This window comes from Salvelinus namaycush, chromosome 7 (assembly GCF_016432855.1).
Source record: "Salvelinus namaycush isolate Seneca chromosome 7, SaNama_1.0, whole genome shotgun sequence".
NCBI classification, from domain to species: Eukaryota; Metazoa; Chordata; class Actinopteri; order Salmoniformes; family Salmonidae; genus Salvelinus; species Salvelinus namaycush.
In genome coordinates, this window is record NC_052313.1 from 25,647,819 (window position 1) to 25,669,010 (window position 21,192).

The window sequence follows — 21,192 nt, forward strand, 5'->3', positions numbered from 1 at the left end:
AAGCTCAGCGTTCAACAATATAGTGCCCACAAAGCTCATCACTAAGCTAAAGACCCTGGGACTAAACACCTCTGTCTGCAACTGGATCCTGGACTTCCTGACGGGCCGCCCCCAAGTGGTAAGGGTAGGCAACAACACATCTGCCACACTGATCGGCCATCCTTTTCCTATAGTCCACGATCAACACTGGGGCCCCTCAGGGGTGCGTGCTTAGTCCCTGCACGACTCCAACACAATCATTAAGTTTGCTGACGACACAACAGTGGTAGGCCTGATCACAGACCACGATGATACAGCATATAGGGAGGAGGTCAGAGACCTGGCAGTGTGGTGCCAGGACAACAACCTCTCCCTCAATGTGAGTAAAACAAAGGAGCTGATCGTGGACTATAGGAAAATGATGGCCGAACAGGTCCCTGTTAACACCGACGGGGCTGAAGTGAAGCGGGTCGAGAGTTTCAGGTTTCTTGGTGTCCACATCACCAACAAACTAACATGGCCCAAACACACTAAGACAATTGTGAAGAGGGCACGACAACACTTTTTCCCCCTTAGGAGACTGATAAGATTTGCCATGGGTCCCCAGATCCGCAAAAAGTTCTACAGCTGCAACATCGAGAGCATCCCGACTGGTTGCATCACCGCCTGGTATGGCAACTGCTCGGCATCTGACTATAAGGCGCTACAGAGGGTAGTGCGTATGGCCCAGTACATCACTGGGGCCAAGCTTCCTGAAATCCAGGACTTATATACTAGGCGGTGTCAGAGGAAGGCCAAAACAATTGTCAAAGACTCAGTCACCCAAGTCATAGACTGTTCTCTCTGACACTGCTGAGAATATAGGTCCTGGATGTCAGGAAGCCTGGCCCCAGTGATGTACCAGAGCGCCAAGCGGTACCGGAGTGCCAAGTCTAGGACCAAAAGGCTCCTTAACAGCTTCTACCCCCAAGCCATAAGACTGCTGAACAATTAATCAAATGGCCACCGGGACTTTTAACATTGACCCCCCCCCCTTTGTTTTTACATTGCTGCTAATTGCTGTTTATTGTCTATGCATAGTCACTTTACAAATTACCTCGACTAACCACCCCCGCACATTGACTCAGTACCTGTACCCCCTGTATATAGCCTCATTATTGTTATGTAATTTTCTTGTGTTGCTTTGTATTTTTTTTTTTTAAACTTTAGTTTATTTAGTTAATATTTTCTTAGCTCTGTTTCTTCAACTGCATTTTTGGTTAAGGGCTTGTAAGGAAGCATTTCACGGTAAGGTCTACCCCTGTTGTATTCGGTGCATGTGACGAATAACATTTGATTTGATTTTGATTTGACTTACACAGTAATTATGACAACTTCCGTAGGACTTCCTCCAACCTATCAGAGCTCTTGCAGCATGAACTGACATGTTGTCCACCCAATAAAAGGATCAGAGAATGAACCTAGTACTGAAAGCATAAGCTACAGCTAGCTAGCACTGCAGTGCTTAAAATGTGGTGAGTAGTTGACTCAAAGAGAGAGAAAGACAATAGTTGAACAGTTTTCTTCCAAAATTAAGGAGAAGCAAGAAAGAGAGAGCGAGAGAGCTAGCTGTATTTTGTAGTATATATTTTTTCACTTTCACTTACTTAGATAGCATCAAATGCAGCTAGATAGTTTGGCCTACTTAAACACCCGGTTCAAACAGAGAGGGATGCTATGTTAGCTAGCTGACTATGGCTATCCAACACTGAAACTCTTCCAAGTCAAGGTAAGCTTTTAGTTTTTTAACTTTATTACCGGGGGGGCTTGCTGGTGTAACTGCTAAACTGCTTGCTGCTGACTGTACACTTTACTGCATGATTGTAGCGGTTTTACTAACACGTTAGTTCTAGTAGCTGGTCACAGACAGCTGATGTCTTGTGCACTGAGGTCCACATGCGAAGGGAAAAGGTGAGAGGAATAGAACGCGTAGATAGACACGAGAAGGAATTATATATACTGTTCATGAGCTGTTTGTATGTGGCTGCTATGAAAGTGAACTGTGTTTGTGTGTGATCAGGGGTGTATTCATTGTGCCGATTATGTTGAAAAACGTATCTTAAATGGAAGCAAACGTAACAAAACAGGGATAACCATACCTGAATATGTCCAATAGAAACTATAGTTTGCTGTTGGACTAATGATCGCACCCTAGATCAGCTAGATGCAGGCAAGAGTGTGCAATGCGGTATTGAATGTGTCACTGTCTGTCACCTTGATTACTCAAAATTCTCTCGACCTGTGCACCTACGTTGTAAACCTTCATTCATAGGCTAAGTTGTAGCAACCTCATAATGGGTACAGGGTAAATTCGAGTATCATGTAGTAGCCTAACCCTATCGATGTTACATTGAGCTGGGTGAATGGAATATAAATGACAGTCATCCAATATGCTGTAATAGAAATAAGGCCATGTTCATAAAAAAATAATCGCCCTCCCTCATCTAAAACGGCACCGACCGCCACTGTGCTGAACCCGTCATATTACTGGTAAAAGTTAGTTGCAACTGTTTGTCAATATAATGTCTGTTGACAGACATGCACAGGGGTACAAAATTGATCTCTGATACTATTTCCTGAGGTTTTCCTTAAGTGTTTGAGGTCTTGACGTACAGGGGGTAGCTGTGAAGAAAAGATACTGGGCACAAACATCAACACTACCCCCAGTTATTTGTGGGCTCTACCGCAGCCTTGCCTCCCCATACCCCCACCTCAATCCCTTTTTACTTATGGCAAATAAGCCAAGAGCTAAATGTTTAATGTACAGTATATCCATTCACAGTGTGTGCTCTGCTATTAACATTTTATTTATTTTAGTGGTAGTATTTACTTGTTTGATCATGTTTACTTTTCCCCTTTTCCTTTAGGCAGCAATTAGTGCATTCATATAGCATAAATCTATAAAAGTTGTATAGAGAATATTGTACAAAAGTAAATTGTAAGGCTACTCTTAATGTCTCCGAAAATGGTGCTGTAGAACCACTCAGAGAATCACTGATATAGTAACTGAGGTCATGTCAAAAGGAGAGGGACCCACATTATGTTTCTTCACCACCCACACCCACTCCTGTGAGAGCTATTTATAATCATATGAGACAAGGCAAGGGGCAGAATCAGAAGAAAAATAAACGATTGAATCACTGCATGGAACAGAGATTGACTTGATGTGGACTATATTTAGTGGCAACACAACTGGACCCTGGTCGTTCTGACCGGCAGGGGCTATGAAACCGATCAGTCCCCGAGAAGGAGGGCATTTGCCTGGGATTATAGAACAACCCTCCACCCCAAACCCTGGTTTAGACAGGGAACAGACACACCCTCCTCTGTGTCTGCAGCTGTCTCACATTCTGTATATGCAATCCACTATTATTGACTTCATCGGCAGCCAGGGTTGCTTACTATCAGTTTTACTGTCCTTTCTTTCTCTTACTTTCCTTGTTTTAATGTGATTTAATTGCACAACCTAAATATTCCAACTGTTCATTACCAAGAATAGTTTGCAGGGAACTGCTTTGATTTTGCTCTTGCATGTTCTCTGTCTTCCTGGGTGCCAGTTATGACTAAAGTATGCAGGTTTTACTTTGATTGTTGTTCGGATTAATAGATTGTATCTCATTAGTTTGTTTTGTGTGTTTTTGTTGTCATAGTAACCCTTAACAAATACTCAATTGGAGGCTTAGGGCAAAGACAGATTTTTCAAGGCAAATTTTATTCATGAGACATAGCATGGGTCTCTTCTGTCTGTTACAATACAGAGACAGAGGATTTCCAACAGTGTTAAGTTGTGTCAGATATTGGGGTATCTATATATTTATGTTCTGTACTGGTTAAAGCTGTTCGTGACTTTATCTGTGAGTGGATGAAACTTGTTTTACCATGTTTGTGCTGAATAAAGCCATATTTCCCAAGTTTTTTGTGTTTGAATAAAGCTGTATTTGTGAAAGGCAGCTAGCTACCTGAGGTAAGATTAGTGCGTTGCTGTGATTAAGTGCTCCTGTGTTAAAGTAGGGAGCCGCCCGGCCGAGCCTAGAGGTAATCTCCCTGACTACTCCCCTCCCTCCCCTTCCCGGCCTGGCCGGCCACTCGCTGTCAGACAGACAGGCCTCAGGAGACTTCACCACCTCTCCTAGTACACAGGAGCACCACATAAAGCCACTCTTTCTTGGACTGTAGGGTACGTCTATCAGTGTGTTCTCTCTCTCTGTCTTGTTCTCTCTCTCTCTCTTTCTCTCTCGCTCTCTCTCTCTGTCTTTTCTTATCCATTTTCCTGCCATGTTCCTGCCCATTTTCCTGCTCCCCCCCAAACCATCCCACTCCCAGTCTGTGCAGGTGACCCCCCCACCCACCCACTCTGTTGATCTTGCTGTGGGGATAATGGTCTGAGCCGGTTGGTTATGCCATTAGCTATCCCAACAGAGCTAAACCCAGCTGCAGACTGAATTTACACAGATTCACACCAATTAGACTAGATTCTAGCCCAAGGGGAAGTGGGTCATCTGTTATAAAAGTACAAAAAAAGTATGAATGTATGTACTTGTAAGTCGCTCTGGATAAGAGCGTCTGCTAAATGACTTAAATGTAAATGTAAATGTAAATGTTATAAAGGGGGGTGGGGGTGCAAATGTTTCATCTGTAGGGCGAAATATTTGCCTATCTGTGTTTTGTGTATGAGTTTGGGGTAGTACTTATGTATTACAGTATAAAGAGAAAATGGCTGTCATATGCAGCGCTGGATTAATGACTATCTTGGATGTTTTAAGTGGAAAAAAGCACAATGCGTAACAAATTAGATTAATAAAATAGGACCGGGACAGAGCAAGTCACCCACACTCGGATATGGTTTATCCATATATTTAAAACAAGCCTTTTATTGTTCTTGAAGATTTAAAATCTCTAAAATGACAGCATCATTATGAGTGTGGGAAGTACAGGGAATAACCTTGAGTGCCAACCTCTGCTTGTGTTACATGGGAGAGATTTCAAAACATCGGACATGAACAAAGTGGAGGAATATAAGGCTTTGGAACATGCTTCCTCTAGAGTACTGAAAATGTATTCTGGGGTCAGGGGGATTGACCCCTTAGAGAAGACCCTCTTCCTTTCAAAAGGAACATCTTTATTTATAAAACGGTACCCAGTTGTTCAACTATAAATACATCTGAATTGTTGTCTTGATGCACTTCATAATACCTTCCTCATCCTTTCAACATCAAATGTCCATATCCTTTTATCTGTTTTCTGAACGAATCCATGCTATAGATATACCACCTGTTGAAAAACTTAAACATATACCTTTTATTTGGCTATCAAAATATATTTGTATAAAAATGTTTAGTATTGTATGACTCTCCATTGTCTAGCATGGGTGTAGTAAATACAGTGGGGCAAAAAAGTATTTAGTCAGCCACCAATTGTGCAAGTTCTCCCACTTAAAAAGATGAGAGAGGCCTGTAATTTTAATCATAGGTACACTTCAACTATGACAGACAAAATGAGAAAAAAAATCCAGAAAATCACATTGTAGGATTTTTTATGAATTTATTTGCAAATTATGGTGGAAAATAAGTATTTGGTCTTATTTTATCAGTGGTCTTATTTTATCAGTGGTCTTGTATGTCTTCCATTTCCTAATAATTGCTCCCACAGTTGATTTCTTCAAACCAAGCTGCTTACCTATTGCAGATTCAGTCTTCCCAGCCTGGTGCAGGTCTACAATTTTGTTTCTGGTGTCCTTTGACAGCTCTTTGGTCTTGGCCATAGTGGAGTTTGGAGTGCGACTGTTTGAGGTTGTGGACAGGTGTTTTTTATACTGATAACAAGTTGAAACAGGTGCCATTAATAAAGGTAACGAGTGGAGGACAGAGGAGCCTCTTAAAGAAGAAGTTACAGGTCTGTGAGAGCCAGAAATCTTGCTTGTTTGTAGGTGACCAAATACTTATTTTCCACCATAATTTGCAAATAAATTCATTAAAAATCCTACAATGTGATTTTCTGGATTTTTTTCCCTCATTTTGTCTGTCATAGTTGAAGTGTACATATGATGAAAATTACAGGCCTCTCTCATCTTTTTAAGTGGGAGAACTTGCACAATTGGTGGCTGACTAAATACTTTTTTGCCCCACTGTATACTCAAATTTAATGACCTCTGCCATTAATCAGGGGAGACTAAATCACTTAGAAACAGGATGTCCGGGACATAAACTGTATTCCCATACTGTGAAAACAAGGCGCCATGTGTAAATCAGACCCTGAGATCACCTCTATTCTGAACGGGGCAGGAAGCCGGTCTAGAGTCTTCCACTGTGGATGAACTTAGTTGCCAGGTGATCTGTTCCACAACATTCCACAATGATACCGTCAAGAAAAAAAAGATCTATATTTGTTAGATTTTTTTTTACATTGTTGTGAAATTATTTAAGGCTACCACTAATGTCTACACAGTATACAAATAAGTTACCTATCTTATGGCTAAAAAAACTGCTTCAACAAATTTGATTATTAATAACTTTAAACACATGGTCTATAACCTCTACAGACGAAGTAAGTGTTGCTATATATAAACAATGAAAATATTGCACTAATAACTAAATATGGCTACCTATGTGCTTGAATATACTGTAAGAATCTATGTGGTACAGTGAAAAGAGGAGGTAATGTAATTAAAAACCAAAAAACAGAGAAGGGAACATCTATTTTGGTTCAAAACTTTATTTTTGAAAAGTGCAAAAGTATAAAACAGCTATACATAAAACCTTCAAATAGTAACTGTACATTATTTATTATCACAAAATGTATTTATATTCCTGCTCAGGAGCTTTCCCCTTCGCACAGTGTGTGAAACTATCATCATCACAATTCAAATGTCCTATAGCTTCTCAGCTCATAAAGTGACACAAATTGACCGTCCTTCACACAAAAAGAAAATAACATACTGCATTTAAAACCTCAAATTAAAGAGTTCCCACTGTTCCCACTTGCCTTTAATGGTAACAGAATGAAAGAGAAAGACAGAGCTAGACAGGGAGGGAGAGAGAGCGAGTGAGAGAGAGAGCGACAGAGAGAGAGAAGATAGAAATAGAGAGAGGAAACAGAGAGAGACATTTGAGGTCAGGTTATGTACTGTAATAGCTGCAGTAGTAGAGACGTGATTGACAGACAGGGCGGACCAGGAGGTTAGGAGTTGTTGTAGTTACAGTAGTACACTGTGCTGGCATCAGAGAGCACAGAGGATATCAGGCTCTCAGGTCCCTGCATGTTGGCCTCATGCACCCCATAAGACAGGCCTGTCATGTCTCCAGGTCTGGAGGAGCTCAGGTACTGCTCAAACTCACTGCGGTCCACCTCCCCTATCAGCTCTGAGGGGTGCATCTGCTCCACCTGGTCTGCTGGGTGGGGATGGGAGTCTGGGGGAGGGGAGAGCTGTCCTGCCCCATGGCCTGGGTGTCGCTTGGGGTGACTGGGGCTGCAGTGCTGGCTGTAGTACATGGCCAGTTGGTTGAAGGTGGGGGGCATGGGGCCAGCCTGGGAGGCTTGCTGCTGCTCTGTGGGGGAGGAGTGGTGTCTGTGGAGCATGGGGTTGGCGTGGTGGTTGGAGCGAGGCTCCTGAGGTGGGTACTCTGCCCCCTGGGAGTGGTAGGCATACACGGGCATCATGTGGCACTCCTCCTGAGAGTGGCTGTGGAAGAACATGGAGTCTGTCTCCACGGCATCCAGCGGGGACGTGTCGGGGGTGGGCAGGCAGTAGGATTCGTAGGAAGCCCCTCCGAGGGCCTGGGCTTCGCGGTAGTGGCTGAGGGATTGAGGAGACACTTGGTAGCCGTGCTCATGGTGGTAACCCATGCTCTCCATACACACCCTACCGTCCCCACCCAGGGAGGTGCTCTGCTGGTCGGACATGCTGTGGACCAGGAACCCGGAGTCCAGGCGCTTAATCCTCTTCGCCTGCTTCCTCCTCCGGGGTCGGTACTTGTAGTTGGGGTGGTCCTGCATGTGCTGCACCCGAAGCCTCTCAGCCTCCTCTACAAACGGCCGCTTCTCTAACACAGGAAGGGCTTTCCACGACTTCCCTACAGATCAACAACAAAGTCCACGTCAGTTATAGCGGCATCAGGCATGCAGTCTGGTGATGCGCTCCAAAATAGCTCATCGTCAATTTAGTAACAGCAGAACTTTCATTTCGAAATAACATTAGTGTTATTATTGATCGTACATTTGTTGTGATTCATTCATTTGAGTTACCTAGACTATATTTCAATGGCCAGAATAAAGGCAGGGCGTTAGCATCATGTGCTTTTTCAAGATAATTTGGCCCTATGCAAATAGCCTACTACAAACCAAAATCATGGAAGTATAGGCATAAAATTATATTTATAATATTGCTGCTCGAATAAATGCAGTATGCTTCCACGTGGTAACACACTGCTTAAAATTATACAAATTCCCTAGCATTTGATCACTTATGAAATATTATTGAAATACTTGCTAAACAAGAAATTCCCATTGGTCTTTATAAATATCACGTCAGTAACAGGCCTACACAATCAATTGCTATTTAATTTCCTTACCCAACATTTTGCTCAACTCCGCATTGTGCAGGTCTGGATTTTGTTGTGCCAGCCGCTTGCGCTCATCCTTCGCCCACACCATGAACGCATTCATGGGTCTCCGGATCCTCGGCTCATTCTTCCCACGGTTCTGGTTCCCGGAGCTGGACTCGCTCTTCTCTTTGGTGTCCCCGAGAGGGCTCAGGGGGTCTGCCCACTGACAGTGTCCCATTCCAGGCATCATGACTGAGATCGCGCACCTAGCCTGGTTCTGATCGTCACTGGCGTAACCCGCATCGGGACTACTCATCGCTGTCCACCTTCGGGCTATCGACACCAACCAGGCAGCAACTCACGTAAATAAAATGAGAAAATAAGTGTCACTTGCTGTGTAGGTATATAAAATGAAAGTTTTAATAACGCAAGTAAGAGTAACGATTCAAAACTGAGTGGAAAATATCCGTGACTGTTAGATAATAGCTTGGAGCTGACTAAACTAGAACTGACTATCTTACTCTGAGGTTGGGGATACTATAAGCGCATAGGCAACCAATCACAATAGGGTGGGAGTGCCCAGTACCCCTGAGGTGTAAAAAGTTTCAAGTAAGCTGCCTTCCAGCCTTGTTGGGAGCGGGATACCACACATTGTCCTCTATGTGTAATGTGAGGTGCCCACTGTTAGAGAATGGATTAAACATTTCATTTGAATTTAAATGTATATTCGTTGTTTTTTCATGTGATACAAGACTGTGGGTGTAGGCCTACTGTTACTGTGCGTTTTGCAGTTATGATTCAAATAGAACATATTGCATTCGTGACATAAACTCCACAAAATAATTTAGGATACATCAACCTATAGGGTTATAGGGGAAAATTAATGCCAAATTGAGCAAATATCAAATAATTAAGAGTCTACAAAGTCATTTATTTCCGAAACATTTGAATTAAATCCATGTGCTGCTGTTCTGCGAGACATGTTCTCAATTGTTCATGCCATACCTTTCAAATATTTTTTTAACGTTTTTTGTCATGTTTATATAATTTATATCACTTTATACCACCTGTAAGTTTAAACTATCCTAAAGTCTATATTATTCAGACATAGGTCTAATACACACGCACTCTCTTTCATCTGTGTATTGAGATGCTGGATTTGGTAACTGGAAATTCAGGTTTACGCAGGAAATAATTATATTTCTAAAGCGCAGATTTTAGCATCAGTCTGCCAGGGTTCACAGCCATTGACTGAGGCTGGATGTAGATTATGTTGATTCAAAGAAGCGTTAATTAGGGGTTAGAAATTCTTATAGGAGATGCTGGTGAATACACTACATTTGCAAACAGTCGAGATAGATTAAATGAACACCCATCTATCGGCCTTTGTTGTCTGTGAAGTGCAGAACCTGGGACCACAGTTAGGGCCATAGCAGTGGTGATTATTGGGCCGTATTCTTCAAGGCCGAACATGACATGGTTGTCTCTGACAGCAAGGCTAGGGTAGGTCTCCAAATCGGTTTCTCTCACCCTAGCAGAAGTTATTTTTTAAATGTAACCTTTATTTAACTAGGCAAGTCAGTTAAGAACAAATTCGTATTTACAATGACAGCCTACGGGGAACAGTGGGTTAAATGCCTTGTTCAGGGGTAGAATGACAGATGTTTACCTTGTCAGCTCTGGGATTCAACCTGGCAACCTTTCAGTTACTGGCCCAATGCTCTAACCACTAGGCTACCTGCATTATATCCCTGTCTTTTTCACTTGAAACTGTCAAAACAAGTAATTAAATTAGGTTGAATTTACACTAATATATTACACTAATATATCACAAATTTGATTTGATTTGATTTGAAGAATGTTGCAGGTGACCTTGGTCACTCTGGATCCTAAACCCTACACACACTACTCTCCTCCACACATTGGCAGGAGCTCACCTGGGCTGAGTACTGGCATCTCAAATGTCCTACTTCTTGAGCTCCTGTTCCTCTTATAGAATACTAGCTCGAGAGTATTGTGGAGCTCCTGCACCTAAATATAAACAACACCGGCACCCAAAATGAGTACTAGTACCCAAGTCAAGCACTGGTGGTGGATGAATGAGAGTGTGTAATTGTGTATACTTTGTAACGTAATTCATCAGTGCTAAAAATTAGGAAGAAAAGAAGTCCAGCAGCCTGAAAAAGCAATATATAGGAAGTATTTAAAACTTCAGAAAAATCACTTCTTCTTTTCATCGGCCACAGATATGACCACTGCTCACAAAAATGTTTTTATAAAACCATGGCTGATCCCTTGTCTATCGCCTACGATCCTGTAGAAAGTCGCCAATCACCACGCAGCCTACATGAGACCCGAGAAAACAAGGTGAGGTGAGAGAGCTACTGTTGATTGAATCAGCTGCAGCCAGAATATCAGTCCACCCACACACCTAACACTATTTTATTGTTTTAATAAGCAGTTGAGAACCAAGCCGTGTCCATAGTGGTCAGGAATCAAAACAACAGCCAGAGACTGCAGGCGTCCTTATCAGTAACGGCAGGGCTTAACCTGCCAGCCCCTTCTTTTCTTCATCTGTCCTCGAGCCGTTCCCATCATGCCATGTAAATACAGTTAGATACAGCATGTCAGACTGGAGCCTTTCCTCTCTCAGGTCAAAGAGGGCTGACAGAAATATGAGAGATGCTTATACAACCCCATCGTGCCCTGTCTCGGTATAGCAAAGGGATCCAGAGTATCCTGGTTGACCCTTTTGGAGGGGGTGGTGTTAGAGGGGTCTTGCTCTGTCACAGTCCAGCGCTGGGACAGGATCTTGTGCTATAATATTGGCATCGTCTATTTTACCGCCGATGACCTGATACGGTTTTCCCCCGTGGTCTCATGAGACTGGACTGAAACCTCACGAGTTTGAAAATGTGTGTGTGCATGTTTATATATGTCTATGTGTGTGTGTGCATGTGTGAGTGCCAGCAGCCATGATACACGTGTGTGTGTGTGTGTGTGTGTGTGTGTGTGTGTGTGTGTGTGTGTGTGTGTGTGTGTGTGTGTGTGTGTGTGTGTGTGTGTGTGTGTGTGTGTGTGTGTGTGTGCGTGCATGCCATGGCTGTCTCCTGGTGTGTGGGAGAGAAAAATACTATCTTTTGATGGGAGAAGTAATAAAGCCACATTTCCTATACAAGGTGAGGTTCAGAGTCCCCCCCGAGGAGGGGAGTCGGGCAATAAGGGGAGGCGACACACCCCGCGGCCATCCCCCATCCTCCCGTGTCCCCCACCCCGTGCCTGGGGAGTCTGGGGCTGGGTGGGGGCCAGGGCTCTCGACGCCAGCCTCTGGGCTCCACGCTCAGGGAGAGGTCACTAGGCTTGCTTACACAATGGCATTATCTCAGTTCCAGCCTCGGCTACTGCAGCGGTGAGCACTTCCTGTCCCTCCGCGAGCACTTCCTGTCCTTGGCGTAGCAGCACAAACTGTCCGCCTTCCAAGCGAGTTCTGACACACTGTCGAGCTGCTGGTCGCCAGACTCGCTGTATAAATGTCTGTGGGCGGCTTTCTTGGGAATTGCACAATGCGATTGCCGAGTCCTTTGTGTTGAGTTGCGAGGCAGCCATGTTTAGCTTAAATCACTGGTACGGAAGGCATATATATGTTAGCACTCTACTCAGATCCCCAGACACTCTCAGGCTATAAGAGCCTGAGCTCGGTCAAAGCCACAGAAAGGCAAAGGTTTACCAATGGACCTACTACTCAAGTTCAAACGTCATGGTTCATTCATTGGAAGAAATAGTATCGTGGATATTCATTTATGCTATTTTGAAACATCAATTCTTCCAATTTCAAGGCCCTCCAACAGTGACACACAGAAAACACATGAAAACACAAATGAACGAACGAATGAATAAATGAAGGTTAAAACACGCATAGTGCAATCACTGACCAATAGGAAGTGAATAGAATACATGTGTGTGATAATCTGTGATTCTATGAGTGTTTAGACTAGGTCTGATTATGATTACCTCAATCAAAAACTCTCTAGAAAGGCCAAAACCTAGGAAGAAACCTAGAGAGGAACCAGGCTATGAGGGGTGGCCAGTCCTCTACTGGCTGTGCCGGGTGGAGATTATAACAGAACATGGCCAAGATGTTCAAATGTTCATAAATGACCAGCATGGTCAAATAATAATAATCACAGTAGTTGCCGAGGGTGCAGCAAGTCAGCACCTCAGGAGTAAATGTCAGTTGGCGTTTCATAGCCGATCATTAAGAGTATCTCTACCGCTCCTGTGGTCTCTAGAGAGTTGAAAACAGCAGGTCTGGGACAGGTAGCACGTCCGGTGAACAGGTCAGGGTTCCATAGCCGCAGGCAGAACAGTTGAAACATGAGCAGCAGCACGGCCAGGTGGACTGGGGACAGCAAGGAGTCATCATGCTAGGTCGTCCTGAGGCATTGTCCTAGGGCTCAGGTCCTCCGAGAGAGAGAAAGAAAGAGAGAAAGAGAGAATTAGAGAGAGCATACTTAAATTCACACAGGACACCGGATAAGACAGGAAAAGTACTCCAGATATAACAGAAATGCCATCAGACGCCTCCTTTAAGGCTGAGTTGTGAAGCAACATGTAGTTAAGATGACATGCTGTGTCTATTACTTTGCGAAGCCCCTTATACTGTAGAAACACAGCTCTCGGAAGCTGTAATAACCCGGCTATTCAGTATCCTTACTTTCCATTGTGTAATCAAATCGGTGAATGTATGTTTGACTATGATATTTAGACTTTTTATGTTTGTTTTTTCGTTTTTTATTATCTCATTACTAATCTGCTCCATGAAACATATATAAGATATGAAAGCTTGTGCTCAGGTCAGGTTACGTTCAGATGGCTGATGGGAAAGGTTGTGTGGTGGTTGAGTGTGGTCCTGTTCCTTTCTTACTTCCCTGTGTTAAAGCCTGTGACCTCGCTGTTTGAACTCCACAGTCCCACAATACCTCAGTGTGAAGCAGATCAGAAAATTAGAAAGAGAAAGAAAGATCTTACTTTCTTTCTGTCCCCAACTGACATACCTGCCAGTCGATGTTGTTCTTGTAAAATATTATGTGTTTTCAATGACTTACCTTGTTAAATAAAGGCAAATGAAACAGTCACTGAATACAGGGCATTCGAAAAGTATTCAGACCCCTTGACTTTTTCCACATTTTGTTACCTTACGGCCTTATTCTAAAATGGATAAAATATTTGTTTTCCTCATCAATCTACACACCACACCCCATAATGATAAAGTGTAAACAGCTTTGTAGAAATTGTTGCAAATTTACTAAAAATCTAAAACAGAAAGACCTTATTTACATAAGTATTCAGACATTTTGCTATGAGATTCGAAATTTAGCTCAGGTGCATCCTGTTTCCATTGATCATCCTTGAGATGTTTCTACAACTTGATTGGAGTCCACCTGTGGAAAAGTCAATTGATTGGACATGATTTGAAAAGGCACACAATTGTCTATATTAAGGTCCCAGAGTTGACAAGGCAGGTCAGAGCAAAAACCAAGCCAATTGTCCGTAGAGCTCCGAGACAGGATTGTGTCGAAGCACAGATCTGGAGAAGGGTACCAAAACATTTCTGCAGCATTGAAGGTCCCCAAGAACACAGTGGCCTTAAATGGAAGAAGTTTGGAACCACCAAGACTCTTCCTAGAGCTGGCCTCTGTCACGACTTCGACCGAGGCAGGCTCTCCTTCCTTCTCTCCTTGTTAATAGGGTGGACTAGTTGGTCCGTGTTCATTAAAGAACATTTTGTATTGGCACCTGCTGTTTTCTGCGTGTTGACTCCACACTCCGACACCCAGGCCTTACAGAATCCCGCACCAAGAATGGAGTCAGCAGGAGCAGCGGCCAACCCTCTCCCATCGATGGAGGAACGGGTGCTCCAGCATACCACTGTTCTCCACCGTGTTGGATCAGCGATGGATTCGATGATGGAGCGAATGGACCGATGGGAGAGGAGTGGTTTCCTCTCTCCACCTTCGGCTCCTCCAGCCCAGGACTCTCCATTCCTCGGCTCCAGCGCTCTCCGTCTGACACTCCCGAGGAATTATGATGGATCGGCGGCGGGGTGCCAGGGGTTCCTACACCAACTGGAACTGTACCTTGCCGCCGTAAGACCCACTCCCTCGGGAGCGGAGAGGGTGAGTGTCCTCGTCTCCTGCCTCACGGGTCGTGCTCTGGAGTGGGCCAACGCAGTCTGGAATGGCCCAGACTCGGCGAAGGAGCATTACCCAGAGTTCACCCGCCGTTTTCGGGCCGTATTTGACCATCCTCCAGAGGGCCGAGCGGCGGGAGAACGACTGTTCCACCTTAGGCAGGAGAGGAGGAGCGCCCAGGATTACGCGCTGGAGTTCCGGACCCTGGCTGCAGGATCTGGGTGGAACGACAGGGCCCTTATTGATCGCTACCGGTGTAGTCTCCGGGAGGACGTCCGCAGGGAGCTAGCATGTCGGGACACCGCTCTTTCTCTGGATGAGCTGATTGACATGTCCATCCATCTGGACAATCTGCTGGCTGCCCGCGGGCGTTCTGAGAGGGTCCTGTACGTTCCACCACCCAGCCCCTCCGCTCCTATTCCGATGGAGTTGGGAGGGGCTGGGCCGAGGGATACCGGAGGAGGAGGCTCTCCCTGCACCAGCTGTGGTCGGAGAGGACACACGGCCGATCGGTGCTGGGGGGGTCCGTCTGGGAGTCGAGATGGCAGGCGGAACGCTTCTCGATCACCCCAGGTGAGTCAGCACCAAACTCACCCAGAACCCCCTGTTAGTCACATGTTTGTCTTGATTTTTTTCCTGAAATGTTTCCCCTCTTCCCAGCATAGGGCGCTAGTCGATTCAGGCGCAGCTGGGAACTTTATGGATCGCGGACTCGCTCTTAGGTTAAGGGTTCCGCTTGTGCCGATAGATTCTCCCTTTCCCGTGCACTCCCTAGATAGCCGGCCATTAGGGTCAGGGGTGGTCAGGGAGACCACGGTCCCCCTGGACATGGTGACGCAGGGGAATCATAAGGAGCGTATCAGCTTTTATATTATTGATTCGCCTGCGTTTCCAGTGGTGCTAGGGATTCCCTGGCTGGCCCGGCACAATCCTAAAATTTCGTGGAGACAGGGGGTCCTCCAGGGGTGGTCAAAGGAGTGTTCTGGAAGGTGTTTGGGAGTTTCCATCGGTGCCACGTCGGTGGAAAGTCCAGACCAGGGTTCCCCGGTGTGCATTCCCCCCGAGTATGCCGATTTGGCAATCGCTTTCAGTAAAAAGAAAGCGACTAAATTACCACCTCATCGACCGGGAAGGGATTGTGCGATAGATCTCCAGGTAGACGCTGCGCTTCCCAAGAGTCACGTGTACCCATTGTCCCAAGAGGAGACGGTGGCTATGGAGACATATGTCACTGAGTCTCTGGGACAGGGGTACATTCGGTCCTCCATCTCACCCGCCTCCTCGAGTTTCTTTTTTGTGAAGAAAAAGGAGGGAGGTTTGCGTCCGTGTATTGATTATAGAGGTCTAAATGCCATCACCGTAGGGTTTAGTTACCCACTACCTCTCATTGCTACGGCAATGGAATCATTTCACGGAGCGCAGTTCTTCACAAAATTGGATCTCAGGAGCGCGTATAGTCTGGTGCGTATTCGGAAAGGAGACGAGTGGAAAACCGCATTTAGTACCACATCGGGCCATTATGAGTACTGCGTCATGCCATATGGGTTAAAGAATGCTCCAACCGTTTTCCAATCCTTTGTAGACGATATTCTCAGGGACGGGCAGGGAGTGGTTGTTTATATCGATGACATTCTGATCTACTCAGCCACTCACGCCGCACATGTGTCTCTGGTGTGCAAGGTGCTTGGTAGACTGCTGGAGCATGACCTATATGTCAAGGCTGAGAAGTGTGTGTTCTCCAAACGAGCCGTCTCTTTTCTGGGTTATCGCATTTCCACCTCGGGCGTGGTGGTAGGGAGTGACCGCATTAAGGCCGTGCGTAATTGGCCGACTCCGACCACGGTAAAAGAGGTGCAGCGGTTTTTGGGTTTTGCCAACTACTACCGGAGGTTTATCTGGGGTTTTGGTCAGGTAGCAGCTCCCATTACCTCACTGCTGAAGGGGGGTCCGGTGCGGCTGCAGTGGTCAGCAAAAGCGGACGGAGCTTTCAACAGGTTGAAGGCGCTGTTCACGGATGCGCCCGTGTTGGCGCATCCGGATCCCTATCTAGCATTCATAGTGGAGGTGGACGCGTCCGAGGCTGGGGTAGGTGCCGTGCTATCACAGCGCTCTGGTACACCACCAAAACTCCACCCCTGTGCTTTCTTCTCGAAGAAGCTCAGTTCAGCGGAGCGTAACTATGATGTGGGGGACCGGGAGTTGTTAGCAGTGGTCAGTGCCCTGAAGGTGTGGAGACACTGGCTTGAGGGGGCTAAGCACCCTTTTCTCATCTGGACCGACCACCAGAATCTGGAGTATATTCGGGCAGCTAGGAGACTGAACCCACGTCAAGCAAGGTGGGCCATGTTCTTTACCCGATTTCAGTTTACGTTAACATATAGACCGGGCTCTCAGAACGTAAAGGCGGATGCACTGTCCCGTTTTTACGACTCGGACGATCGGCCCACCGAACCCACTCCCATCCTTCCCGCCTCAAGGCTGATAGCACCAGTGGTGTGGGAAGTGGACTCGGACATCGAGCGGGCGTTACGGGCGGAACCCGCTCCTCCTCAGTGTCCGGTGGGGCGGAAGTACGTGCCGCTTGGTGTTCGGGACAAATTGATTCGGTGGGCTCACGTTCTACCCTCCTCGGGTCACCCTGGGGTGAAGAGGACGGTGGGGAGTCTTCGGGGGAGGTATTGGTGGCCTACCTTGGCGAGAGACGTTAGGGTTTATGTTTCCTCCTGTTCGGTATGCGCCCAGAGTAAGGCTCCTAGGCACCTTCCTAGAGGGAAGTTACAACCCCTCCCCGTTCCACAACGGCCTTGGTCGCACCTGTCCGTAGATTTTCTGACCGATCTTCCCCCGTCTCAGGGGAACACTACGGTACTGGTGATTGTGGATCGGTTCTCGAAGTCCTGTCGTCTCCTCCCGTTGCCCGGTATTCAGCCCTACAGACTGAGGAGGCATTATTCACCCACGTCTTCCGGCACTACGGGGTGCCGGAGGACATCGTTTCTGATCGGGGCCCCCAATTCACGTCCCGAGTATGGAGGGCGTTCATGGAGCGTTTGGGGGTCTCGGTCAGCCTGACCTCCGGGTATCACCCTGAGAGTAATGGGCAGGTGGAGAGAGTGAACCAGGAGGTGGGTAGGTTTCTGCGGTCGTATTGCCAGGACCGGCCAGGGGAGTGGGCGAGATACATTCCCTGGGCCGAAATGGCCCAGAACTCACTACGCCACTCCTCTACTAACGTGTCCCCCTTTCAGTGTGTATTGGGGTACCAGCCGGTCCTGGCACCATGGCATCCGAGCCAGACCGAGGCTCCTGCGGTGGAGGAATGGGTGCAGCGTTCCAAGGAGACATGGAGGGCCATCCAGGAATCTCTCCAACAAGCCAGTGGACGGCAGAAGAGGAGCGCTGACCGCCACCGCAGTGAGGCCCCCGTGTTTGTACCGGGGGACAGGGTCTGGCTCTCGACCCGAAACCTGCCCCTCCGCTTGCCCTGCCGGAAGCTGGGTCCGCAGTGTGTAGGGCCCTTCAAAGTCCTGAGGAGAATAAACGAGGTGTGTTATCGATTACAACTCCCTTCCTATTATCGTATTAACCCCTCGTTTCATGTGTCTCTCCTCAGGCCGGTGGTAGCTGGTCCCCTGCAGCACGGTGATGTGCCGGAGGTCCCTCCTCCCCCTCTGGACATCGGGGGGTCCCCGGCGTACACGATACGGGCCATTCTGGACTCGAGACGCCGGGTGAGGGGCCTTCAGTACCTCGTGGACTGGGAGGGGTACGGTCCGGAGGAGAGGTGCTGGGTACCGGTGGGGGACATTTTGGATCCGTCGATGCTGAGGGATTTCCATCGCCTCCATCCGGATCGCCCTGCACCTCGTCCTCCGGGTCGACCTCGAGGCCGGTGTCGACGCACTGCGGGAGCCGCGCGTCAGAGGGGGGGTACTGTCACGACTTCGACCGAGGCAGGCTCTCCTTCCCGTGCGGGTGGCGTTCGGCGGTCGTCGTCACCGGCCTATTAGCTGCCACTGATCCTTTTCTCCCCCTCCCTATGTGGTTATTGGGTTCACCTGTGGTGTATTAGGGTTAATTAGTTGGGCTTATTAGTCAGCCGGCCCGCACGTTTCTTTGTGCGGGATTGTTTGTTTGTAAGTAGTGGTGTTGGTTGTGTGCTACGTGTTTTCTGGACTGTGTTCCTTTCCCCCCGTGTCTGGGGTTGGTTATATAGTACACCCAGTGTGTTAATAGGGTGGACTAGTTGGTCCGTGTTCATTAAAGAATATTTTGTATTGGCACTTGCTGTTTTCTGCGTGTTGACTCCACACTCCGAAACCCAGGCCTTACAGCCTCCTGGCCAAACTGAGCAATCAAGGGGAGAAGGGTCTTAGTCAGGGAGGTGACCAAGAACCCAAAAAAAGTCACTCTGACAGAGCTCCAAAGTTCCTCTGTGGAGATGGGAGAAACTTGCAGAAGGACAATCATCTCTGCAGCACTCCACCAGTCAGGTCTTTATGGTAGACTGGCCAGACGGTAGCCACTCCTCAGTAATAGACACATGACAGCCTGCTTGGATTTTGGAAAAAGGCCCTTAAAGACTCTCAGACCATGAGAAACAAGATTCTGTGGTCTGATGAAACCAAGATTGAACTCTTTGGCCTGAATGCCAAGCTTAACGTCTGGAGGAAACTTGGCACTGTTCCTACGGTGAAGCATGGTGGTGACAGCATCATGCTGTGGGGATGTTTTTTAGTGGCAAGGACTGGGAGACTAGTCAGGATCGAGGGAAAGATGAACGGAGCAAAGTACAGAGAGATCCTTGATTGAAACCTACTCCAGAGCTCTCAGGACCTCAGACTGAGGTGAAGGTTCACCTTCCAACAGGACAACGAGAGAAAATAGCTGTGTAGCGATGCTCCCGATCCAACTTGACAGAGCTTGAGAGGTTCTGCAATGATGAATGGGAGAAACTCCCCAAATACAGGAGTGCCAAGCTTGTAGCGTCATACCCAAGAATACTTGAGGCTGTAATCGCTGCGAAAGGTTCTTCAACAAAGTACTGAGTAAAGGGTTTGAATCCTTATGTAAATGTCATCATTCCGTGTTTTTTAATTTTTATACATTTGCAAAACATTTCTTAAAACGTTTTTTGCAAATGTCATTATGGGTATTGTGTGTAGACTGATGAGGGGGAAAACGATTTAATCAATTTTAGAATTTGGCTGTAACGTAACAAAATGTGGAAAAAGCCAAGGGTTTTGAATGCTTTCAGAAATCACTATACACCCCCCCTCTCTTAGCCAAAATGCTGTGTGTGTGTGTGTGAGTGTGTGGGGGGGGGGGGGGGGGGGGGGTGTTGTGGGCTATAGATACCCCTCCTCAGGGGAATGCTGGGAACATGAGGCCATGAGGAAAGGTGTGCAGGGGTGGATGTGTGTGCCTCAGACAAGAACAACACAAAGTAAACCCTCTCCACTCTCTTTTCATTGTTCTGAAGGCGTCAATCTGTCAGGGATCTGCTGGGAATCAGGTGGGAATCTCCTTGGGCATATTGTCATCGTTACCGGTCTGGGCTCATTCTGGTACCCTCTAGTCCCTTTCTACCACCCCAACACACACACTCATGCATGCTCGCACACTCACACACACGCACGCACACGCACGCACACGCACACACACGCACACGCACACACACACGCACACACACGCACACGCACACACACACCCATCGCTCTGGGCTGATGTAGTTGTGATTAAACCATTTCTTGTTTATCTCCACAGGTCAGTTTAGAGATGAGCGTATCCGCCTCATCACCCGCCTCACCTTCACTCTCTGTCTGTTTGATTAATCCCAGTCCTGGATCCAAGACACGTTTTCAATCTTCCTCTAGTCATGCTAACAGGAGGATGTTTGAAAACTTTTCACCTAAAGTTGTGGTAACCTCTGGTTTTGTGGACTTCCAGGGGGTCGAGCAACAATAAGACGGAAACGCAAAGTAAAATAATCAAAGTCACTTTCCTGAGTACATGACATCTATGGTGGGGTTTCTTCACTCATGTAGTGTATGGCTTCATAGGATATAAAACCATTCCTCTTCAGTTTACAGTAATGTACTGTTAAACCAAAGTTTCTTTGGAATTTATGGTAACATACTGTACATTTTTTTCACAGTAACTACCACTGGCTGCCAGTAACTTACTGTAAAAAACACAGGATTGTTTTTACAGTGCATATACAGAAAGGATAATGGCAAGGAAAAACACTTAAAATGTTGAAATGCCAAATCACCAGGGATATACAGACTAAAATTAAGATAAGATTATAGGATGAGTCCCTTTAGGTCCCTACTGCAGTCTGTAGAGTGATTGGGGACGTGTGTGTCTGAGTCCAAATGAATCCAGACTTAAATGAAGGTACAGTCTGATTAAAGTGACCCCCTCCTGTCTATTCTAGTAAC

At 46.5% G+C, this 21,192-nt stretch overlaps 1 protein-coding gene across 1 annotated transcript; it reads right to left on the bottom strand.

Moving 5' to 3' along the window:
- Positions 1 to 6,719: 6,719 nt before the first annotated feature.
- LOC120050405 (transcription factor Sox-17-alpha-A-like) lies at positions 6,720 to 9,054 on the bottom strand. The gene is made up of 2 exons (XM_038996993.1): positions 8,586 to 9,054; positions 6,720 to 8,087 (listed from the first exon to the last, which is right to left on the bottom strand). The coding sequence occupies exons 1-2, from the start codon at positions 8,872 to 8,874 to the stop codon at positions 7,195 to 7,197; spliced, it is 1,182 nt and encodes a 393-aa protein (XP_038852921.1). The 5' UTR covers positions 8,875 to 9,054; the 3' UTR covers positions 6,720 to 7,194.
- Positions 9,055 to 21,192: the final 12,138 nt, after the last annotated feature.